Raw genomic sequence first — 24,022 nt, forward strand, 5'->3', positions numbered from 1 at the left:
AAGATCTCTCCTTTGGGGTCTAAATTAGCTGTTACCAGCCATCATTGTATATCTATAGTTCTGAGGCTAGACAAATTCAGACAGGAAAGCTGTCCGTTTTTAACAAGGAGGGGAATTACCCAATGGAGCAACTTACCCAGCACCGTGGTTGAGTCTCCAGCCCAGGGAACGTTTAAATCCAGGTGGGATGTTTTTTGAGATCTGCTCCAGAAATTATTTTGTGGGCCTCTGTGACAAAGTGGGACTGTTCTTGGTGTTTCCTCTGAATGGTGTGGGGGTGCCTCGGTTTCCCCTAGGCGGTTCTTGGGTGTCTGGGGGGTGGGGTAGGGGTGTGTGATCGTTGCGGAGCCCTGGAGGGCAGGTGTGTGCAGGAGTCTGGACGCGGAGGGTGGCCGACTCCCTGTTTCCTGGCGGCTGGTGGCCTGGGCCCTTCCCCCCTGCGGGGTGGGAGCTGAGGGGTTGGAGAACAGGGGAGTCGGGTGGCCACCTGGCCAGGGAAAGGAACAAAGCCCTGAGGAGGAGGGGCTGGAGGGGGTTTTCAGTTTGGGGCTGGCTGGGACATGGAGTGAAGTGCAGACGTGGTTGTCTGGCTCACTGCCCCCCAGAATGGACCCAGCTGAGGGGTCCCGTTCTCTGCACCTGCAAGCTCTGTTTTAGACCATGTTCCTGTCGTCTAATAAACCTTCTGTTTTACTGGCTGGCTGAGAGTCACGTCTGACTGCGAAGTTGGGGTGCAGGACCCTCTGGCTTCCCCAGGAGCACCGCCTGAGCGGACTCGCTGGGGGAAAGCGCACGGAGAGGCAGAGGATGCTGAATGCTCCGAGGTCAGACCCAGGAAGGTGGAAGCTGTGTGAGCTGTGTGTCCTGCAGACAGGCTGCTCACAGAAAGGCGACTGCCCCAGAGTCCTGACTGGCTTCATGGGGAGCAGTTCCAGAGCATCGCCCAGGGACTCCGTGACAACTGGTGGCAGCGGTGGGATGTACTGCACCCCGTGGATGGCGCTTCCTGCAGTAAGTGACTGGGGAGCAGTAACACGAAGGGGGATTGCCGAGGACCAGGCCTGCTGAAGGCTCAGAAAGGAGCGGTTTCGGGGGGCGGTTAACCCCTGGGAGTGTGTGACCAGCGAGAAGGACTGTGCAGTAATGGGGTCCCCCTGGGGACTGCAGTGAGCAGTCTTAGGGGCGGAGGAGTCTGCAGCTCGACCCTGGCAAAGAGGTGGTGACCTCGAGAAGGGCTGGCACACTAGGGGTTCTCCCTGGAAACCGTGGGGAGCTGAGAACACACGGGCCTGTGAGTCCACAACAACTTGGGAGGAGCGGAGTGATGGCCTGTCACCTTCTCCTTAAGAAGGACATTGTAACCCTGTGCAGAAAGAGAGGGTTGAGCGTTGGAAAGTTCACCAAAGCAGAGTTAATCGTGCAGCTGGAGGAGGATGACCGCTCTAAGGAACAGATTCCTGACCCCAACTGGGGCTATAGCAGGATCTGGGAGCAGCTGGAGCGGGAGCCAGGCATCGCCAAGACTCCTGTCCCCGACCAGACGAGGGTCTTCACGATCGGGTTCCCCATCGGGGGATCCAGACGGATGGGATTGGAGCTGAGTCTGAGAGAGCAAGAGGACCCTGGGAGACAGCGAGAGCCCGAGAAAGAGCTGCAGAAGCAGCAGCAGCATGAACTGGCGGTAGTGGGGCGGAGAGGCCTAGGGGACCTCCCAGGGGTGAGTGGGGATAGATCCCGGGGGGCCAGTTCCGCAGGGAACCTCGAGACTAAATTGCTGCCCCTGGTTAAGGAGGGGGGGTGTGGATGCCACCTCACTGCCTTTGAGCAGGCTGACGATTTGAACCAGGGGGACCCTGCGGAAAAGCCCTGGTGTCTAGCTCCCTTGCTGGGTCCCAAGGCCATAGACTCCGTCAGCCAGATGGTTGGGGATGTGGACAGGCTCCCACTCCTGACCCCAACCTATATGTCTGTGTGGAGTTTCCTGGGGCCAGGCCCCTCGGACCTCCAGTGGGAGCAGAAGGTGATGGTCAATGGGGAGACATTCTTGGGGTGGCCAAAGGGCATGGGCTGCATAAACCTTCCCACATGCGGCCTGCGAGTGCTATCGACCACCCCTGACCTAAGGGAGGGTGTGAAAATGGAAGGGCCTGGTGTAACTCCTACCAAGGAATGGGAGAGATGCTGGGGCATCCATGGGAACGTTGGTGGCTTCGAACTTCCCCAGGTCACCGGCTAAAGTGACCCCGCTCAGTTCGATCTCGAAGGGGGGAGAGATGTGACAAAGTGGGACTGTTCTTGGTGTTTCCTCTGAATGGTGTGGGGGTGCCTCGGTTTCCCCTAGGCGGTTCTTGGGTGTCTGGGGGGTGGGGTAGGGATGTGTGATCGTTGCGGAGCCCTGGAGGGCAGGTGTGTGCAGGAGTCTGGACGCGGAGGGTGGCCGACTCCCTGTTTCCTGGCGGCTGGTGGCCTGGGCCCTTCCCCCCTGCGGGGTGGGAGCTGAGGGGTTGGAGAACAGGGGAGTCGGGTGGCCACCTGGCCAGGGAAAGGAACAAAGCCCTGAGGAGGAGGGGCTGGAGGGGGTTTTCAGTTTGGGGCTGGCTGGGACATGGAGTGAAGTGCAGACGTGGTTGTCTGGCTCACTGCCCCCCAGAATGGACCCAGCTGAGGGGTCCCGTTCTCTGCACCTGCAAGCTCTGTTTTAGACCATGTTCCTGTCGTCTAATAAACCTTCTGTTTTACTGGCTGGCTGAGAGTCACGTCTGACTGCGAAGTTGGGGTGCAGGACCCTCTGGCTTCCCCAGGAGCACCGCCTGAGCGGACTCGCTGGGGGAAAGCGCACGGAGAGGCAGAGGATGCTGAATGCTCCGAGGTCAGACCCAGGAAGGTGGAAGCTGTGTGAGCTGTGTGTCCTGCAGACAGGCTGCTCACAGAAAGGCGACTGCCCCAGAGTCCTGACTGGCTTCATGGGGAGCAGTTCCAGAGCATCGCCCAGGGACTCCGTGACAGCCTCCGATGGCCGATGCGACGCAGGAGGTCAGGCCAGGTGCTCACACCGCTTCCTTCTGGCTTTGGAGCCGAGGAAAGTCCCCAGCTGGTGCTCTAACCATTGCACCATCCTTCCTCTCGATCCCTCTCTAGTGGCTAATCCAGGAACAGAGATCCTTCCCCGGCCAGGGGGACATGCGTGAACTGCATTCACACCGTGTGCCTCTCTGTCCCCCTCTAGGGGCTGGCCGAGGTTTACAAGTCCACTGCAGCCGTTGCGCTGTAGAAGCCGGGGCATTGAGGCCAGGCACTGGTGCCTCGCGCTGTTGGATCCAGCGGTCCCAGCTTCACTCCCTGCAGGTGACTGCTCGTCCAAGCATGTCCTCTTGCATCCCCCTGCGACGGGAGGGTCTAACTGCACGCAGAAGCCTCGCACTGCTGCTGCCCCGTGTCTGCTTCCTGGGCTACTAGGCCGGCCGCTACCACCAAGCTGGAGGAAAAGAAGCCAGCAGCAAGGCGGTATCACAACTGGCATGACATGCAGGAGGCACGCCCCGCCCTAGTCTATAAATACATGGGCAAGTTCTACTCGGGCTTTCGAGAGCACGCTTTCAAACCCAGTGAAACGTTAATGTCCACAGCTCGCCGGCTGGTTCAGGATGTCCGTCGCTGGCAACGTCTTTAGAGAGGAAAAGGGAGAGATGACGGCGCGTCGGGTTTGCTGTTCCCAGGGGCACCAAGTGCGGTTTAACCAGGGCGCTGCTCTCGATCTGTCAGTATCGTTTGCTCCTAGCTCTTTGCCCTCTGTCCTGCAAAGGACCAGGGCTAGTCCGAATATCTGGCCTCTTCCCGTGCGTCTTTTCACTCGTCACTTGTGAAAATCATGGTGTACGAGCTTAGCAGCTCTGAGAACAAGGTTTGGATGTTTGTATGGGTAACAAGGAAATTCAGAGCCAGAACAGTAAATATTCCAGAAACCAACTCAATCCAGAGGTTTTGCGGGGCTCTAAAACCCCCTGCTTCAGCTCATGGGCTGATCTCAAATGATCGCAGGTCAGGAGGGGACCTGCCTTGGCTGGGGGCTGGTTATCCCATCGTTTGATTTATGTGTGGCCTAGTGGTTAGAGGACTGGATTGTGATGTTGGAAATGTGGGTTCTAGCACTGGCCTGCTTGGGTGAGTCCTTTCCCTGCTCTGGGCCTCAGTTTTCTCCTCTGTAAAAATGGGGACAATGATATCACCCTCCTTTGAAAGTGCTTTGCAATCTACTGATGACAAGTGCTTATAAATACTATGATTATAATATAAACCACTCAAGATTTCCAGGCAGTGCTGGGTGCCCACCCTTTGACAATCAGACCTCTTTAAGGCATCCCATCTTGCTCACTCAACAATTATGGCATCCCAAAACCAACAGCCATTTTTAATGACCTTGGTGACATCTTGTGGCAATGAGTTCCACCGGCCCGTCGTAATGGGGCACGTGCAGCAAATCAGGAGAAAACTGGGGCTTATTATTAGCCACGTTCTACAGCCTCTACTCAGAACAAGTGGTTTGTTAGTTCTTGAGTCTTCCCAAGGAGATTGGTACCCTAGTTGAGGAGGAAAAGTAACTCTCAGCATGAGCAAGCGTGGCAGATTCTGGCCCTGTGTTGCTAGGGAAGAGGTATGGTAACCATGGCGATACTGAATGTACTTACTAACTAGTCCATAGTGGTAGCGATGGTTATTATTATCACGACTGATTATATTTCATGTGCCAGGCACTTTCCAAACACTGAAGGAAGACCATCCCTGCTCCAAGGAACCCACAATCTAATGACACTGCTGTTGTCTCAGGCTCTCTGCAGACTCAGGCAAATGTCCCTGCATCAGTTAGACTTGGGGCAGCTCTGCCCATCACAGCTACTGTCTCAGATAACTAGAGGCAGGGCTGGATTAATGTACGGTCATTATTCTGGTGTCTAGTGCCCTAGCTCCTGCAGTCACGTGATTATGACAGGCGCTTGACGATCATTAAACCAATACATTTCTAGCCCTCATGTTTGTCGAGAAAAGATTGAAAATGTGACCTGCCTTGAGTGTAATCGGTGCAGCCGCATCTGCCTGGGTCTGCAGAGAGACAATAGCTGTCAAAGGGGAAGCAGCTGGTGGTTCCCAGTTGTATACAATGCCTTGTTGATTCTTAGCTGATGCAATGAGTTGGAGGTTCCCAGCTGCTTGCAGTAGTTTGGTGGGTCTCGGCCCCGTCCCTGGTGGCTCACAGGTCGTTGTGGATTCACGCTGGCGAGGAGACTGTGCGGGTGGGTGATCTCTCTATTAAGATGTGGTCCAACATGGTGCACAAGTCTGAGACCAGCTATTGATCTCTGGTAGGAAGCAGGTTTCCTGCGGCGACGCTGATCCACCCGCCCCAGTTACACGTGCTCTGGGGATGTTCAGGGCAATGGATGTTTGAATCCCTGGTGTCTCAGATGGAGCCCAGAGCACCTGTTAATGGTCGGCGCTCTCTCTGGATAGGACAGGGAGGTGCATTCCCAAAAAGTTACCTTGCCACATTAAAGCTACAGGTGGAAACCAGATCATAAGAACTCCCCCCAACACCCTCCTTAAACTCTGGAGCCCCTGCGCTTACCCACGCAGTGACTTGCGGCTTTTATTACTTAATCCTCCTCAGCTGAGATCAGGTCCTGAACTGTGCCAGGCGCTTCACGGATACATGGCGAGACACAGCCCCTGCCCCCAGGAGCCTCAAATCTAACTCAACAAGAGAGAATTATTACCCTCATGTTAAGGGGGGGGGGGGGAACTGAGGCCCAGGGAAGTGAAGTGAAATGTCCAAGGTCACATAGGGGAGTTTGCCTAAAAACGGCCATAGTGGGTCAGACCAGTGGTCCGTCTAGCCCAGTATCCTGTCCCTGACAGTGCCAGGTGCTTCAGAGGGAATGAACAGAACAGGGCAATTATCAAGTGATCCATCCCCCATAATCCAGTCCCAGCTTCAGTCCAAAGACTGGCACAGCTGAGCATCAGATCCAGCTCTCCGGGGTGCCAGCCCATCGCCCCTCTCCAGGGCTTTCCAGGATCCCCACCCCCTGCATGGGACCAGATGCAGCTCATCCCTCCCCCAGCCTCAGCCCCAAGCAGAGAGCTCATGGTGCAGAGAGCCCGGCCTGACATCCCGATGGGAAGCTGAGGCTGTGCGAGTGGGACCTTTTGTGTGAGTTACAAAGCCTGATTAAAGCGTCTATTAAAAGCCGGGAACCCGCCACTCCAAAAGGGGGAAAACGAATACAATCTCATTGTCGCAGAATGAGCCTCCTGGACTGTTTAATTGATGTTTCACCCCGGCACTGTTAATGAGGCTATTAAATTAATTACAGGAATGTTGGCGCTGGAGACGGAGATGCCTGTTTTTCGGGCCTAGCGCAGCTAGGGGCTGGAGCCACGTTTCCCCAGGCAGCTCCCTGGCTCCGGGAGCAGCGGACAGCCCCGCAGCTGGGCTTTCGGGGGAAGCTGCCTTGGGTGAGAGAGACCCCGGGCCAAATCCGCAGCTGGTGTCAGTGGGCAAAGCTTCGTCCACTTCGATGGAGCTCTGGCTGATTGACGCCACCCGGGGGTCTGGCCCCATGGACTCCCGTGGAGTTACGGCTGATTGACACCACCTGGGGGTCTGGCCCCATGGACTCCCGTGGAGCTCTGGCTGATTGACACCAGCTGGGGGTCTGGCCCCATGGACTGCCATGGAGTTACGGCGGATTGACACCAGCCAGGGGTCTGGCCCCAGCATGCTGTGAGGATAAATACATTAAAGCTAGCGGGAAGCTCAGTGGTGACCGTGCTGGGGCGAGCCCCGGGCCCGCGCTGGAGGGATGGGGGGCGGGAGAGGTGTCGGCGGGTAGCCAGTCCCGTGAGCCATCAGGGTTTCTATTTTCACATTCCTTCGTTTCTTTCGCCTTTTTATAGCCCGTTCCTGTCTCCCGTTGCCGTGGAAACGGCGGCGTTGCTATGGGAGGGGCCTAGCGTTCGCCCACCAGCATGGCACCAAGGCAGTGGATTCTGCGGCGGGTGGGCGTGGGCGGCGTGGTCCCAGATGTGCTGGCAGGAGCGCTATTGCCCACCCGTCCGGCTGTGCCCGCTGCCGGGTGCGGTGCCGATTGCCTGGTGCAACTCAATTTCCTTTTCCTCGGGATTATCAGCGCCTCGGTCCCCGCTAATTGCCGCACAGCAGCTGTTGCCGGGGACAACCTGGCGGGGAGTCGCAGGGATATTCAGATGGGAGGAAATTAAGAGCCTGCGTTTGCTTAGCAAAAGCACCTTGTCTCCAATTCGGAGCACGCGCCTCTTGGGTGAACTCTAAAGTTGGCTAAAGTTTGTCAGTGTCCGACTTGAGATATTTTGGTTCTACGGCTCCCGCTGGCTGGGAGGGGGTCATGTGGTCTACTGGAAAACCTGGCATCTGTTCCTGACTCTGCCACTGAGCATGGGCAAATCGCTTCCCTGCTCTGTGCCTCAGTTTCCCCACCCTCCCTTTGTCTAATTAGAGTGTGAGCTCTTTAGGACAGGGATTCTCTCTTACTATGTGTCTGTGCGGCACTGGCCTGATAGGTCCTTTATCTCGGTCAGGGTCTGTGCAGCACCTGGCCTGATAGGCCCTGATCTCGGTTGGGGTCTGGGCAGCGCCTGCCACAATGGGCCCTGATCTCGGTCAGGGTCTGGGCAGCGCCCGGCCTGATGGGTCCTTGATCTCGGTCAGGGTCTGGGCAGCGCCCGGCCTGATGGGTCCTTGATCTCGGTCAGAGTCTGGGCAACGCCCGGCCTGATGGGTCCTTGATCTCGGTCAGGGTCTGGGCAGCGCCCGGCCTGATGGGTCCTTGATCTCGGTCAGGGTCTTGGCAGCACTTGGCATGACGGGCCCTGATCTCTGGGACACCTGGCTTTGTCCGCTGTCGGAAGACAGGATACTAGGCTAGATGCATCTTTGGTCTGACCCAGTATGGCCGTTCTTATGTGGATCACTCCTGCTTCCCTGTTTGGTTCACTCCTCCGGAAGCTCTGCGCTGGCCACTGTCAGAGAGAGGATACTGGGCTAGATGGAGCATTGGTCTGACCCAGCCTGGCATCTCTTATGTCCTTAAATGAAGCAATAAACCACATCATGTAAATAATACATCACTTCACTGGAAGGCTTTTAGGTACTTACTCTTTGAAATATACAAGGCTGGAGACCTGAAACAGAGGCACTTTGCCCACTGTACGGAAGAGATTTAAGTTTCTTTTCCATGTAAAAGCTGCTCATAGCCCAGTGTTGTCCAGGCTTCTGAAAACTGAGCCCCTCTCCCAGAGAAGGAGCCCTATCGTCCCAATCAAGATCAGGGTCCTATTGCACCAGGTGCTGTTCAGAATACCCATCTCAGGGTCCCGTTGGGCCGGGCGCTGCCCAGACCCTAATTGAGATCAGGGCCCCGTCGCGCCAGGTGCTGCCCAGACCCGACCGAGATCAGGGCCCCATCGTCCCGAGCACTCCACGATAGTGAGAGCCAGTTCTTACTCTGAAGAGCTCCCAGTCTAACTAGACAAAATAGACAATGAGACTGTCTTTTGGTTCTGTGTTTGTACAGCGCCTAGCGCAAGGAGGCCCTATACCCAATACAAATACATTAATAATCGTCATAAAAGGCTCATTTTCCCCAGTGTACCGCTGAGGCCTAGTGGGATAATGTGCTGGATTTTTAACTGGCTTAGCTTGAAAATCTGGCCTTTATTTTGGTCCCTTTGGGAACCCCCACCCCCACTGTCAGTGTTGCGACTTTGGAGGTGGGGCCCAAAATGACCCCACCCCCCACATGTCACACGGGAACCAATAGCACGAGCTAGAATTGGACTCAGACCTCCCAAGTCCCTGGCCGGAGATTTAACCATGAGCCCTTCCCTCCTGCCTGTGCAAAGCCATCCTGTGATATCAGCACCCAGGGTGTCGAGTCGCCACCGCTTCCATGGGGAAGGACAGCTCCCCCCAGCCCTAGGGCATCTGACAGCAGATCAGGGGGCTGGGAGTGCAGGAGCTGGGGTTGCAATTGACCAGACATCGGGGCGCTGAGCTTTGGGGGGTTTGTCCCTCGGAAGGAAATCGCATATGGCGGCCGGCAGTCGCCTTATGCTTTCAGACCCCTGTGGTCGTGCAAAGACCATCCTTTGTCCGCAGGTCTCTGCTATGCCTCTGTGTGCAGCGCAGATTGCATCTCGAAATGCCCCCTGGCCGATGAAGGCAGGAGATGGGAGCGAGAGCAGCAGACGACTTTCCCAGTCCCCAGCAGCTGCTGTGCCGGCGAGATTGCTGTGGCTCCCACCGGCCCCGGCCCCCCACGGAGCTCTGTACGCTCCCCTCCCTCCCCGTCTCCCCTGCCCTGAGCCATGGGTGTGCATTGCTGCGCATTTGGCAGCTGGGCCTGTTTTTCTTGTGGTACCCAGGGTCACGTGAGTGACACCTGGTGAGAAAAGAGACCGCGGGCGTCAGAGCTTATAATTGTGGATATTTTCATTGTCGGGATAAGTGGCTGCTCCTTTGTTCTGCATCCTCCTACACTCTTGGCCTCACTGAGATCTGGTGGCAGGGAGTCCCACAGGCCAGTGGTGCCATACATATTTCCTTTGGTGGGATTTAAATGTGCTGCCTTTCAGTTTCGTCCAGTGCCCCCCTGCTCCTGTGCGATGAGACTGGTTGAGCAGAATGCCCAGCTCTGCCCTGGGAGCCTCTCTTCATCTTTCTCTGCCTCAGTTTGCCTCAGCACAATGGGGAAGGATGAAGGCTGCCCAAGTGACCAGATGATTTTAATGTTCCCCACAGTGCCTGAAAGGTGTGGGGGTGAGACGGGCGGGGACGCTGAGGTATGGAGCAATGACTTGATTTGTGCACACAGTGGTTTAGTGGCAGACCAGGGAATAGAACCCAGGAATCCTGATTATGCCTCCTCTAACCACTGGACCTCACTCCCCTCCCTGAGCTGGGGCTAAAACCCAGGAATCCTGACTCCCAGCCTTGCCCTCCTCCCAGACAGAACCCATGGTTAGACCCCTGCCTCTAACTGCTGTGCTTATTTACAACAAACCCCTTCCAGAGCAGTGCAGGGCTGGGCCGGTTCCGGGGCCAGGAGGGGCCAGGGGGCTGGGAGGCCCGGTGTGTGCCAAGACCTGCTTGGGGGCATCCCCAAGACACCCGCCCTGACTCCCCTGTGTTGGGCCTTTCCCCTCGTTCTTGGTGCCGAGCTGGCTGGTGCTCACACAGCTCAGTGAAGTTGCTCCATGCGGCTGCTCAGGGTGGAGGGGAGCATTGGCTGGCTGGGCCTGTAGATTCATTGTCATAATTAGCTCATGTCACCCGGGGCCCTCAAAGTGTGTGGCCAGAGAAGGAGAGGATCATTAACCCCTGATTTACAGATGGGGAAACTGAGGCATGGAGGGGGTTGGTGGCTTGCCCAGGGTCTCACAGCAATCGCTGGTGGAGCTGGGAATACAATCTAGGAGTCTTAACCTCTGCTGACCCCCTCTAACCACTAGATCCCACTCCCCTCCCAGTGCCAGGAATAGAACCCAGGAGTCCCGACTCTCCAATCCCTCCACCCCATGCTAACCACTAAGCCTGTTTTCGATTCTTACAAACCCTGCTCTGAGAATACCTCCAGGAGGCGGCTTACCACTGGGCTCACCGCACGCATGGGGCTGGGCAGGACTGGTCCCTAGGTGACCTGTTGCTAGGAAGCGCAGATCCTGGTGGGTCTGTAGCAGGCCACTGCCAACCCAGGCTTCGTGCCAGCCCTGGCTCACTGCCCCATTCCTGCTCCTGGACAACACAGTTCCGGCAGAGCAGCATGGCCAGGGATGCCCACTGAGGCAGGGGTTTCGGGGATTAGGCAAAGTTAGGATTTGCGCCGGGACAATGCCCTGTACCCCGGGCATCTGGATTGGTGCCACCGTCTCTGTACCAGCCACGCACGGCGACTGTGGTGCGGCCCCCGGGCTCAGCTGGCATGTGGCAGGCTTGGCTCCTAGTAATTCCGGGGGCCTGCGACCAGCGAGAGCTGCAGATTGGTCAGCAGTCTGGCCACCGGGTACCCCCCAGCTCCGCTCACTCCCCCCCCTTATTAGAGTCGCCCGGGATTTCTCATCTCACCTGTGCTAATGAGGCCTCTGGATTTAATGAGGTTCTTCCGGCTGAAAGAATCGGCTCTGTCAGCTCCCCCGAGGGGCCGGGAATCCGCAGCCACAGACGTGTCGCTGGCAGCTCGTTGTGATCGCTAGGATGCGCTGCCCTCCCCGGCTCAGCCACTCGTGCTAGGCTGGCAGGAGACCCCAACAATGCCAGGGCGGCCGGTCGCTGGCAGGGTCCTTTTGGTGGATCTCAGGGTGCCTGGCAGGCAAGGGAGCCGGCAAACTCTGCTCACCGCTGCAAAGTCGTGGGGCTCTCATGGGGCTGATGGGCCCCGTTCGCCAGTCCGTGGCAGCTTGAAAACACTCACTCTCTCCTTCCCACTCCCCTGCTGCCCGCCAGCCCTGGGATCCCTGGTTCTCCTGCCTCCTGCTCCGAGTGCATCCTGCTGTGGGTGCGGGAGAGGGGGAAGACTGGGGGCCCCCTGTAGCTTGGGGATCTCCTGTCCCTCTACCTCCCCTTCTCTGCCATGGATGTATGCATGTGGCTGGCAGCAGCCGGAGACACACATGATCTCTTATTAAGAACGGCAGTTAAAAAACAGTGTCTCCCACTGGCATGATTTTACATCATTTTGCTAAACCTAATTAGTGTCACGGAGTCCCCGGGCGATGCTCTGGAACTGCTCCCCATGAAGCCAGTCAGGACTCTGGGGCAGTCGCCTTTCTGTGAGCAGCCTGTCTGCAGGACACGCAGCTCACACAGCTTCCACCTTCCTGGGTCTGACCTCGGAGCATTCAGCATCCTCTGCCCCTCCGTGCGCTTCCCACAGCGAGTCCGCTCAGGCGGGGCTCCTGGGGAAGCCAGAGGGTCCTGCACCCCAACTTCGCAGTCAGACGTGACTCTCAGCCAGCCAGTAAAACAGAAGGTTTATTAGACGACAGGAACATGGTCTAAAACAGAGCTTGCAGGTGCAGAGAACGGGACCCCTCAGCTGGGTCCATTTTGGGGGGCAGTGAGCCAGACAACCACGTCTGCACTTCACTCCATGTCCCAGCCAGCCCCAAACTGAAAACCCCCTCCAGCCCCTCCTCCTCTGGGCTTTGTTCCTTTCCCGGGCCAGGTGGTCACCTGATTCCTTTGTTCTCCAACCCTTTAGCTCTCACCTTGCAGGGGGGAAGGGCCCAGGCCATCAGTTGCCAGGAAACAGGGTGTTGGCCATTCTCTGTGTCCAGACTCCTGCACACACATGCCCTCTAAGGCTCTGCAATGATCATACACCCTTACTCCACCCCCTAGATACTTAAGAACTGCCTAGGGGAAACTGAGGCACCCCCACACTATTCAGAGGAAACATTAAGAACAGTCCCACTTCGTCACATCTCTCCCCCCTTCGAGATCGAACTGAGAGGGGTCACTTTAGCCGGTGACCTGGGGAAGTTCGAAGCCACCAACGTTCCCATGGATGCCCCAGCATCTCTCCCATTCCTTGGTAGGAGTTACACCAGGCCCTTCCAGTTCACGCCCTCCCTTAGGTCAGGGGTGGTCGATAGCACTCTCAGGCCGCATGTGGGAAGGTTTATGCAGCCCATGCCCTTTGGCCACCCCAAGAATGTCTCCCCATTGACCATCACCTTCTGCTCCTACTGGAGGTCCGGGGGGCCTGGCCCCAGGAAACTCCACACAGACATATAGGTTGGGGTCAGGAGTGGGAGCCCGTCCACATCCCCAACCATCTGGCTGACGGAGTCTATGGCCTTGGGGCCCAGCAAGGGAGCTAGAAACCGGGGCTTTTCCGCAGAGTCCCCTTGGTTCAAATCTCCAGCCTGCTCAAAGGCAGTGAGGTGGGCATCCACACCCCCCCCCCCTTAACCAGGGGCAGCAATTTAGTCTCGAGGTTCCCTGCGGAACTGGCCCCCCGGGATCTATCCCCACTCACCCCGGGGAGGTCCCCTAGGCCTCTCCGCTCCCCCACCGCCAGTTCATGCTGCTGCTGCTTCTGCAGCTCTTTCTCGGGCTCTCACTGTCTCCCACAGTCCTCTTGCTCTCTCAGACTCCGCTCCAATCCCGTCCATCTCGATCCCCTGATGGGGAACCCGATCGTGAAGACCCTCGTCTGGTCGGGGACAGGAGTCTTGGCGATGCCTGGCTCCCGCTTCAGCTGCTCCCAGATCCTGCTATAGCCCCAGTTGGGGTCAGGAATCTGTTCCTTAGAGCGGTCATCCTCCTCCAGCTGCACGATTAACTCTGCTTTGGTGAACTTTCCAACGCTCAACCCTCTCTTTTTGCACAGGGTTACAATGTCCTTCTTAAGGAGACGGTGACAGGCCATCCCTCCGCTCCTCCCAAGTTGTTGTGGACTCACAGGCCTGTGTGCTCTCAGCTCCCCACGGTTTCCAGGGAGAACCCCTAGTGTGACAGCCCTTCTCGAGGTCACCACCTCTTTGCCAGGGTCGAGCTGCAGACTCCTCCGCCCCTTGGACTGCTCGCTGCAATCCCCAGGGGAACCCTGTTACTGCACAGTCCTTCTCGCTGGTCACACACTCCCAGGGGTTAACCGCCCCCCGAAACCGCTCCTCTCTGAGCCTTCAGCAGGCCTGGTCCTCGGCAATCCCCCTTCGTGTTACTGCTCCCCAGTCACTTACTGCAGGAAGCACCATCCACGGGGTGCAGTACATCCCACCACTGCCACCAGTTGTCACGGAGTCCCCGGGCGATGCTCTGGAACTGCTCCCCATGAAGCCAGTCAGGACTCTGGGGCAGTCGCCTTTCTGTGAGCAGCCTGTCTGCAGGACACGCAGCTCACACAGCTTCCACCTTCCTGGGTCTGACCTCGGAGCATTCAGCATCCTCTGCCCCTCCGTGCGCTTCCCACAGCGAGTCCGCTCAGGCGGGGCTCCTGGGGAAGCCAGAGGGTCCTGCACCCCAACTTCGCAGTCAGACGTGACTCTCAGCCAGCCAGTAAAACAGAAGGTTTATTAGACGACAGGAACATGGTCTAAAACAGAGCTTGCAGGTGCAGAGAACGGGACCCCTCAGCTGGGTCCATTTTGGGGGGCAGTGAGCCAGACAACCACGTCTGCACTTCACTCCATGTCCCAGCCAGCCCCAAACTGAAAACCCCCTCCAGCCCCTCCTCCTCTGGGCTTTGTTCCTTTCCCGGGCCAGGTGGTCACCTGATTCCTTTGTTCTCCAACCCTTTAGCTCTCACCTTGCAGGGGGGAAGGGCCCAGGCCATCAGTTGCCAGGAAACAGGGTGTTGGCCATTCTCTGTGTCCAGACTCCTGCACACACATGCCCTCTAAGGCTCTGCAATGATCATACACCCTTACTCCACCCCCTAGATACTTAAGAACTGCCTAGGGGAAACTGAGGCACCCCCACACTATTCAGAGGAAACATTAAGAACAGTCCCACTTCGTCACACTCGCCCTGGGAGGAAGCGGCGTATCTGAGTTCCCCCCGCTGTTCTCTGGGACGACCCAATCCAGGGAAGGCTGGCCCGCCTCTGGCTGCAGGGCTAGTACCCCCTTCGCCTGGCTAATGCCACTGTTCCCGAGCGGGCGGCCAAAGGAAAGCGTGGGCTGCGAGCCATGTGTACGAAACCGTGTGTGCGTGCGGATGTGTGCGTGTGCACGCCCTGTGCGTGTATGTGACGTGCCTGGTGCCTGTGTACGCGAAATGGTGTGGCGCCGTGTGTGTGTGTGTGTGGGCATTGTGTGTACAAAACCGTGCGGGAGCGTGCGTGTGTGTGCTCGCACTGTGCGTGCTCTGTGCGGGTGTGTGTGTGTGCATGTACGGAGTGTGTGTACACAAAACTGCTTGTCTATAGCATGGTGAGGGGACGTGTACAAAACCGTGTATGCACAGTGCTCGTGTGTGCGGGCACACTCTGTGTGTGTTTGTGTACAAAGCCGTGTGCGTGCTGTGTGTGTGTACAAAACTGTGTGCGTCTGGCTTTTCCTCCTCGATGGGCCATGGAGAGGATAACAGCCTACTACTGCGGCTGCCGTTGGCTAAGAGGCGTACCCCTTTAGCTCAGGCATTAAGCGCGCGGTGCCTTGGGGCTGAATTGCTTGCAGATGGTGGGGACGGTCGCAGTCTCCGTCTGATGCTCTGTCCTGTTGAGGAAAGGGTCGGGCCCGGTCTCTTCCCGGGAGAACGCAGCTGCAGAGCCGTGCTTGTTTCACAGTGGTTCATTTCTGGAGCGGCCACGATCCTGCGGTGCTGGTCAGGGGCCGCGTCCCTCCCGCCGGGGCTAATGAACGGAAAACTGCTCTGAAGGTGGCTCCGGGTGGCAGGTAGCTGCGTGAATGGGGCCGGGCGGAGATGCCCCCGGGGACAGAGTCAGCGTTGCCCAGAGCTCTCGCGGGCGCGCAGGGTGGGGCATGGTAGCCGGGCTGGGATCCAGCGGGAGCCAGAGACTGAGAGTCTCTCCAGGGCAGTGAACGGAGCTCGTTCCCTCTCGCTTGCCCTGCGGTAAATCAGGGGCTGGGGGCCGATAGCTACACCAGCCAGAGTGAGAGGGGAGTCGGTCCCCAGGATTTCCCCTGTGGGACCCAGCCCAGGGCTCGCTCGGTGGGAAGGATCCAGGGCCAATAGCTAAGCTGTTCACAAGTGGGCAGGGATTTTGGGCGGCCTGAAGGAAGACACCTTAAAGGGAGCCCCGATGTTCAGCGCATGTGCTGGGTCTCTGAGGTGTCCCCCCATCACTAGTCGCTTGGGATAAATCTGAGCCCACCCCACCCCCTGCAGACATCTAGCCATCTCCAAGGCTCACCCTTTGGGCAGCAAGACCCCCCGTTGTGCGGCCGATAATAAATCCATAGCCCTGGGGTGCTCTGGTGCACGCAGTGGGGGGAAAACCCAGCCCCTCCAGCCCCAAAAGCCCAAGCCACCTGCCATTAGAGCTAAAGGAAAATCCTCACTAACTGTTAGCAGTAGAGGGCTCATGAGACACAGAGGTACGGTCCTGATGCCCTCCAGTAGAGGGCACTGGGGCTGGGTTTTACTCCTGGTGCAAGCAACTGAGGGGGTAACTCCAGTCAAGCAACCAAGTGTCTCCTACCTGCTCCGGGGCTAGCTTTGCCTCCACTTAGCTCACCCGAATCCTACAGCTTGGAGCTGGAGTGCCTTACCCACCCCGCTCCCCATTCTGCCTCCGGGACCTGCTGGGACCAGGGGCCAGTGCCACCGTTATCCCTTCCCTCCTTCCCAGCCTGCCCACTTCATAGATGTAGCCAATTACTGCGGCCCCAGCCCACTATTGAGCTACCATAACTGAATCAGCTGCCCGCCTCCAGCTGCTGGATTTGAACCCTGCCCAGCTGGGTTAGACCTTCTGCTGCAGCTCCTCCTTCAGCCCTGCTGCCCCGGTGCCCACTGGGCACGGCCGCGGGGGGCAGAAAGTGGCAGGCGGCCGGGCGAGAGAAGCAGTTTCTGCTGAGCGGGAGTCTGCTGGTGTCTCGGAGGTGCAGGCGTGGCTGGGCCTGTCCTCTGGGAAGGTGGCTGAAGCACTGAAGGGCACTGTCAGGGGAGTGCATGGCAGGGCTGGGATAGCAGGGGGCTGCGGGCCAGGACTGAGGGGCCCTGGGGGAAGGAAGAGCCCAGGCCTGGGATAGCAGGGGGCTGCGGCCCAGGACTGAGGGGCCCTGGGGGAAGGAGGAGCCCAGGGCTGGGATAGCGGAGGGATGATTCCGGGGGATCTCGCCCCAATAAAGGGCCAGGAGAAGCGACTGTTGGCCCTGTTCGGTCCGACCTGCCAGGGCGACCCCTGCAATGCCCTGAAATCCACTCCCCCTAGAACCCAAGCGAATCGCTCGGGTTTCCTGCCCCCGCCCGAGCCTCGGGCAGCGAGCTCCGTAGAAGCGTTCAGAACAGGAAGAAGGCATAAAAACAGCGACGCATCGCCCGGAGGGCTGCAACGCAGAGCCGAGCTCGTAGGTTGTGTTTGGGGGGATCCATCTGTCGCGTACCAGCGACTCGCAGCTGGTCTGAGAGACGCAGCGAGCAGAGCACGGCGCTGAAGGGAGGGGGGGCGGGAGCCGGTTGGTTAGTGTAGGAGCCTGGCGCAATCTGTCCCAGCAATGGAAGGGGAGTGGGGGCTAGTGATTGGGGGGGAAGGGCTGGGAGCCAGGGCTGGGTTGTATCCCAGCTCTGGGAGGGCAGAGTGCTTTGGGATGCTCCGAGCCCCAAGGAGGTGTGAGCCTGGAGTGCTATCACAAGTCTCTCTCGTTCTCTCCTCTAGATCCTGCCGGGTCTGGCAGCCGCACCGAAACGTCCAAGATCATGGCGCTGGCATGGCAGCCCCTGCCCAAATTCCTCTCCAAGGCTCTGCTGGCCTCCGTCCTCCTGGCTGAGAACTTCCACCAAGCGGGAGCCTTGGAGACAGTGCCGGAAAGCAACGTGAGCTGCCGAGGGTCCAACACGTGCCAGCCGGGGGTGCTGCTGCCCGTCTGGCAGCCGGACAACCCCTCCTTCGGCGACAAAGCTGCTAGGGCCATTGTCTACTTCGTGGCCATGATGTACATGTTCCTGGGGGTCTCCATCATCGCCGACCGCTTCATGGCCTCCATCGAAGTCATCACCTCCAAAGAGAAGGAAATCACCGTCACCAAGGCCAACGGCGAGACCAGCATCGGCACGGTGCGGATCTGGAACGAGACGGTCTCCAACCTGACCCTGATGGCACTGGGCTCGTCCGCACCCGAGATCATGCTCTCCGTCATAGAGGTGTGCGGACACAACTTCCAAGCTGGGGAGCTGGGCCCCGGCACCATTGTGGGGAGCGCCGCCTTCAACATGTTCGTGGTGATCGCCATCTGCGTTTACGTCATCCCCGCCGGGGAGAGCCGCAAGATCAAGCACCTGCGGGTCTTCTTCGTCACGGCCTCCTGGAGCATCTTCGCCTACATCTGGCTCTATCTGATCCTGGCGGTCATCTCCCCGGGCGTGGTGCAGGTCTGGGAAGCTCTGCTGACACTCGTCTTCTTCCCGGTCTGCGTGGTCTTCGCCTGGATCGCTGACAAGCGGCTCTTCTTCTACAAGTATGTCTACAAGAGGTACCGCGCTGATCCTCGGAGTGGCATCATCATCGGCACCGAAGGGGAGTTCCCCAAGGACATCGAGATGGATGGCAGCTTCCTGGCCAACGACCACCGGGAGAACATCTTCATGGACGGGACAGCCTCCGCGTCCCCAGCCCTGGCCTCCTCCACCCAAGAGGAGAAGGAGCTGGACGAGAGCCGCAAGGAGGTGATCCAGATCCTCAAGGACCTCAAGCAGAAGCACCCGGACAAAGAGCTGGAGCAGCTGGTGGAGATGGCCAACTACTATGCCCTGCTGCACCAGCAGAAGAGCCGAGCTTTCTACCGCATCCAAGCCACCCGCATGATGACCGGGGCTGGGAACATCCTGAAGAAACACGTCTCGGAGTTCTCCAAGAAGTCGTCCAACCTCCTGGAGGTGCCGTCGGAGGCGGAGGAGGAGAACTATAGCAAGATCTTCTTTGAGCCCTGCCTGTACCACTGCCTGGAGAACTGCGGCTCAGTCACGCTGACCGTGGCCTGCCAGCAGGGCGGGGAGGGCAACCACACCTTCTACGTGGACTACAAGACGGAGGATGGCTCGGCCAAGGCAGGCTCCGACTATGAATATAGCGAGGGGACGCTGATCTTCAAGCCGGGCGAGACGCAGAAGGAGCTGAAAATTGGCATCATCGACGATGACATCTTCGAGGAAGACGAGCACTTCTTCGTCCGCCTGCTCAACCTGCGGGTGGGGGACGCCGAGGGCATGTTTGAGTCCGACTCGGCCGACCACCCCAAGGGACGGCTGGTGGCCCCGCTGATTGCGACCGTCACCATCCTGGACGACGACCACGCTGGCATCTTCACCTTCCAGGACAAGCTCCTGCGTGTCAGCGAGTGCCAGGGCACCATGGAGGTGAAGGTGGTGCGGAGCTCTGGGGCGCGGGGGACGGTGATCGTCCCCTACCGGACGGTGGAGGGGACGGCTCGTGGAGCGGGGATCGACTACGAGGACGCCTGCGGGGAGCTGGAATTCAAGGACGACGAGACAGTGTAAGTACGAACCGTCGGCCTGGTCCGCCTTGGAGATGCACCCAGCATTGCAGCCTGGTGAGGGTGTGCCTGCATGCAGGAGCGCGTCAAGCCTCAGCTTCTGGAGTCCTGGGATTAGCTGAGAATGTTGGCTTTCATTATTGTGAAAAAGTTTAAAAAAGCAAGTTTCTAGCCCTCATGGTTGGGGAGAAATATTGGAAAATGCAACCCCCTACTGGCCCCAAATGCAGAAGGTGGGGAAAAAACCCCAGCCTATATATATATATATATATATATATATATATATATTTAATCTAATGAGTTTTGAAGGCATGGGGGCTGGCCATACTGAGATGCCACCCCTCAGTGGCCAGCCACTGTGGAAAGCCAAGATCTGTGCCAGATGTGGGGTTTCCCACCAGTGGCTGGAATTGGGGCAAATCTTCAGTGCAGACAAGGCCGTGGGCTCGATTGCTTGTAGCCCATGGTTCAGTGCGGATCGAGTTGCTTCACTGTGTCCGAGCTATTGAGGATGTGGGTCTGCTACAGACGGTGGCAGGTGGGTGTAAATTCAGATCTGGCAGCGCTTTCTGCTGGGCGCAGGGCCTGAAGGAGGCGCAGAGCTAGGGAGAATCGGGCCCTTCGTATTCTAGCTCTTTAAAGGCCACCTCTTCCTTATGGCTCTCTGGTGACTTTTGGGGAGTGGGGTCGGGGAGGGGGAGACATCAGCTGTAAATACTCGTCCCCTGGCATCAGTGTCAATTTCCTGCTCCCAGGTCCTCTTTGATAAGAGAAGAAAAAGCATTGCACTGCCCTGGCTGGTATTATTGCTCTCTGCTGGGGGAAATAAGAACTTCTCACTTGTTTGTCCTATGCCCTGTACTGCCAAAGCTGTGGGGGATTCGCCATTAGCGCAGGGGGCTGGGATTTTGGAGAAGGGCTATATCTGGGTTCAAGCCCCACTCAAGTTCCTGGTATGCAGCAGGTGTGACGATCTAGGGAGTCGTGCGTATAGCGATCTCTGTGCTGAGTGCCACATTGTGCAAATGGCTGGGAGCCCTCAGCTCCCTGTGCCCTAAAGAAACCCTCGTTCCCTGAAGAGTTCCTGGGTTTGCAGCAGGAAAAGGGGGTGGGAGAGGAGATTCCCAGGGCTCGTGCTAGGGCCGTGAAATACGTGACTCTAAAAGGAGCCGCTTAGCAGCCGCTCAGGGCCAGAGCTCAGAGAGCAAAGGCAGGAGAACCTAGATACGGTGGGCTGGGGTCTGCCTTTGCTGGCTGACACGGGGAAACACCCAGTTCTCCTCTGAGCTTCGACTGTATTATTAGGGTTTTTCGGCCGGCTCCGTGAGAGCTTGTCATGCAGCGCGCCCCCAGATCACTACTGTTCACACTGGGTGTAACCAGCCTGCTCCTGTGGTGGGGGGGCCTGGCCCGGGACTGAGCCCTGGCACTGCCCCAGACTTACTCTGGGAGCTCGAGCAAATCACTTCCTGGCTCTGGCTTGTAACGCGGGGAGAACCAGCCTTCCTCTGTCTGTGCAGACTGTGAGCTCTCTGGGCCCAGTGCTCTCGCTTGTATCTGTGCAGTGCCCGGCTCCGTGGGGGACTCCGATCTCAGTCGGGGGGGGAGGTCTGTGCAGCGATTGGCCCAGTGGGAGACCCCAATCTCTGTCGTGGAGGGGGGTGGTGGTCTGTGCAGTGCCCGGCCCAGTCGGGAACCCTGATCTCAGTTGGGGGGGGGTCTGTGCAGTGATCGGCCCAGTGAGGGACCCTGATCTCAGTTCGGAGGGGTCTCTTCAATGCCCGGCCCAGTGGGGGGACCCCAATCTTGGTCTGTGAGGGTCTGTGCAGCGCCCAGGACTACAGGGTCCTGATCTCAGTTGAGGGCTCTAGGTGCTACTGGAATAGAAATTAGGCTAATTTGTGGATTTCCCACATTAGAATATAAATCTGAGACGAAATCATTGTCTCCCAGTGCTCCTACATCTGCCTGCCTGTCTCCAGCTGTCGCCTCTTCTCTGCTCCTCGGGCTTGGTCTGTGCCCAAATCTCCTGCCAGGAGGAGAATGTCGATTTAGGAGGGTGATAGTTTTTGACAACGTGTTTATACCAGCAAAAGCCCCAGGGCGGATGCAGTTACAGCAGCCAAAAGTCCTTCTGCCAGGGTTGCGGATTTTGTTCAGGGAACTGTACTAAACAGTGCCAAAGAAAGCACACTTTTGCCAATAGAAGCTCTGTCCCCACATGAAAGGCTCGGGTGGGATATAGGGTTGCCAACCCTCCAGGAACTAAAGATAAATCTTTAATTAAAGATCATGTAACGTGATGAAACCTCCAGGAATACGTCCAGGCAAAATTGGCAACCGTGCCGGTATACCTGCACCCCCAGCCCCAGTCTAGTGTAGACAAGGCCTTAGACCAGAATGAAACATTTCTTTTTCATTATAGAGCGACTTCAGAAACGCTTTAGGTGAGGTTGGGAGTGGCTAGTTTTAAAGGCAACGTTCTCTTACTTTGGATCTAGCACCAGGAGTGTAGCCTGGGCAAAACCTTTATCAGAGAGTTTGGAAAGGGTGGTAATCCCGAGTCAGCTGGCATTCGAGTGGGATTCTAGGGCGGCGCGAATGGAAATCGGATTCCCGGGCAGCACTGACCATGCTAGGGGACGCTCGCTGCTGGTGTTTTCGTTTGGACTCTATTGATTCCAGGGCTGATTTCCCTTCCCCAGGCTCGACTGTGATCTGTGGCCTGTCAGGACGCATGAGCGCTGTTCCAAACCACCCACAAACGGGGGTGGGGGGGGGAATTTCACCAAAAGCGGAGATCGGGCATCCTTAAAATGCTATGTTGTACTGCCCGGCTGGATCGACAGGTATTTAGTGCCCAAGCTGCTGTCAGGTCAGATCTAGAGCCTCAGATGTCCCCACAGATCCATGTAGCTAGCAGTAGGGCCAGCTGCTCTGTGGGGCCTCCTCTCTGCCCGGGGAGACTCTTGTCTAAGATCTGTGTCAATGTTGGTCTCGCTCTTTGCCTTCTCTCTGCCATGGCTGCCAACAAAGAGAAGGCCTCGTTTGTGTGGGCGAATGACAGAAATGAGACGGAAAAGACCGCAGGAGGAAGGGGCTTCTGATTAAGGCATGGGACTTAGAGACAGAGTTCTCTTCCAGGCTGCGTCACAGACTTGCTTGGGACAAGGCGCGTCCCGGCTCAGTGCCTCAGTTTCCCCAGGCGGTGAGGTGATGGTGCGTTTCGTCCCCACTTTGCAGAGCCAGGGCCCGGTGAACCCCAGAGCACCATGAGGCCACCCTAGCCAGAGCCCAGCCCGTGCGCTGCCCTGCATCCTGCCTGTCTGTCTTGTGCCCGCATGATCCCACCTCCCTCGGTGCCCTCTCAGCCTCCTCAAGTACAGGCTGCCGAGCCCTAGCAAAGACTTACTGATTCTCCAGGGGTTTCCTTGCTTGTGCACACGGATCAACCGGGCAATCTCTGCACCTGCACTGGAGTGAAGTGATGCCAAAGTGGCTTCCCCTTTGCAAACGCCACCTTGCCTGCTGGGCTGGAAATGTCAGCCCTCGGAGGGGCTTCTCATTGATGTGGGTCTGAACCCTGCACTCCTTACGCAGCATTTCCTGCGGAAGAACTAAGTCTTACGGGGTGGTGGCTAGTTAGGGGATCACTCAGCCACTGGTGGGGTGGGGCATGCCAGCTATTTGTGCAGGGATCACTGGGCTAGCGCTGAGATGCAGCCAGCTCTGGGGTGGGGCGTGGCAGCTGCTTATAACACGGGATCTTTACTAACCATGACCTCAACTGAACTTGCCCTGCAAAACGGATGCTCCCGCAGCACTGACTGAGGAGGGAAAGCGCCCCCTAGTGTATCATCCGCACAGCTCCCCGCAGCACAGCACCCGCTAACGCTGCCTTGCGCTCAGTACCAACGCGGGACGTCACCCCCCCCCCACGATTTCGTCAGGCCTAACCCCGTTTAGCGTGCTCTGTGCAGAACCCACCAATCCTCTCTGCCCCGAGCTGGCCAAGTCACTCTGGGAACCGGGCTGGTGCGCGGCGGACGGTGCTACAAACCTGGGGAACCCCTGTTTACTGGGTGTGAAGGCAGGCTGCCCCATGGCTCACAAAGCTCCCCCATTCTCCAGGGCCCTCACCGTCTGGAAGATTCTGGCTCAATCAGCTAGTCTGTACAGCCTCAGCGAGTACCAAGAAATTGCTATTGATTTCCCAGGTTGATTGTCCGGCTCATCAGCCCTGCCTCATCTGGCCCTGCTGACAAGCCAGGGAAATTAACGAGTTGTTAATATACTCGGGAGCTGGCGAGCCCTGAGCTGCGTGGGCAGGGAAGGTGGGAGGCTCTGGAGGGGTGCCGAGGTTGTGCTTCTCCAAACAAGGAGGGGGCTGCTCCTCCCAATCCAGCTGCATCACCAGGCTCCAAGGGGAGGGGGGGGCGTGAGATCTGGTGCCAGCTATAAGCGTGTTTTCTCCCAAGGAGCAGTTGCCTCCTGGCCTGGAGCAGGAAGGTAGCAGATCACAGGTAGCCTTACAGGACAGTTTCCCGCTGGAGGAGAAATCAGCCGTGCAGAGGCTGGGTAGATTCTTAGTCCAACTAGTTGCGCCGGTCCTGGAACGGAGGCGGTCCCCAGCGGTCCTCGGGCAGACCCCTGCGTCCGGGCTGGCGCGAGGGCGAAGGAGAAAGGCAAAGAGCAAAGGTCTCGTGCTGTTTGCGCCAGCTCGCCGAGAAGCAACGACGGCACAAATCTAACCCCGCCAGCTGCATTTCTTCAGCGCCTGTGCCCTGCTCACCCGCTGGCACCTGCCGTT

At 57.9% G+C, this 24,022-nt stretch overlaps 1 protein-coding gene across 2 annotated transcripts in view; it reads left to right on the top strand.

Annotated features, from left to right (window-relative positions):
* SLC8A2 (solute carrier family 8 member A2) overlaps window positions 1-24,022 on the top strand; it is an 82,218-nt gene that overhangs the window by 8,360 nt on the left and 49,836 nt on the right. For both annotated transcript variants that reach the window (XM_048832784.2, XM_048832785.2), the window contains exon 2: window positions 17,379-19,212. In XM_048832784.2, coding sequence (XP_048688741.1) covers window positions 17,379-19,212 — 1,834 coding nt within the window. The remainder of the gene's footprint in view (window positions 1-17,378; window positions 19,213-24,022) is intronic.

Source organism: Caretta caretta, chromosome 23 (genome assembly GCF_965140235.1).
Source record: "Caretta caretta isolate rCarCar2 chromosome 23, rCarCar1.hap1, whole genome shotgun sequence".
In the NCBI taxonomy this organism is placed as follows: domain Eukaryota; kingdom Metazoa; phylum Chordata; order Testudines; family Cheloniidae; genus Caretta; species Caretta caretta.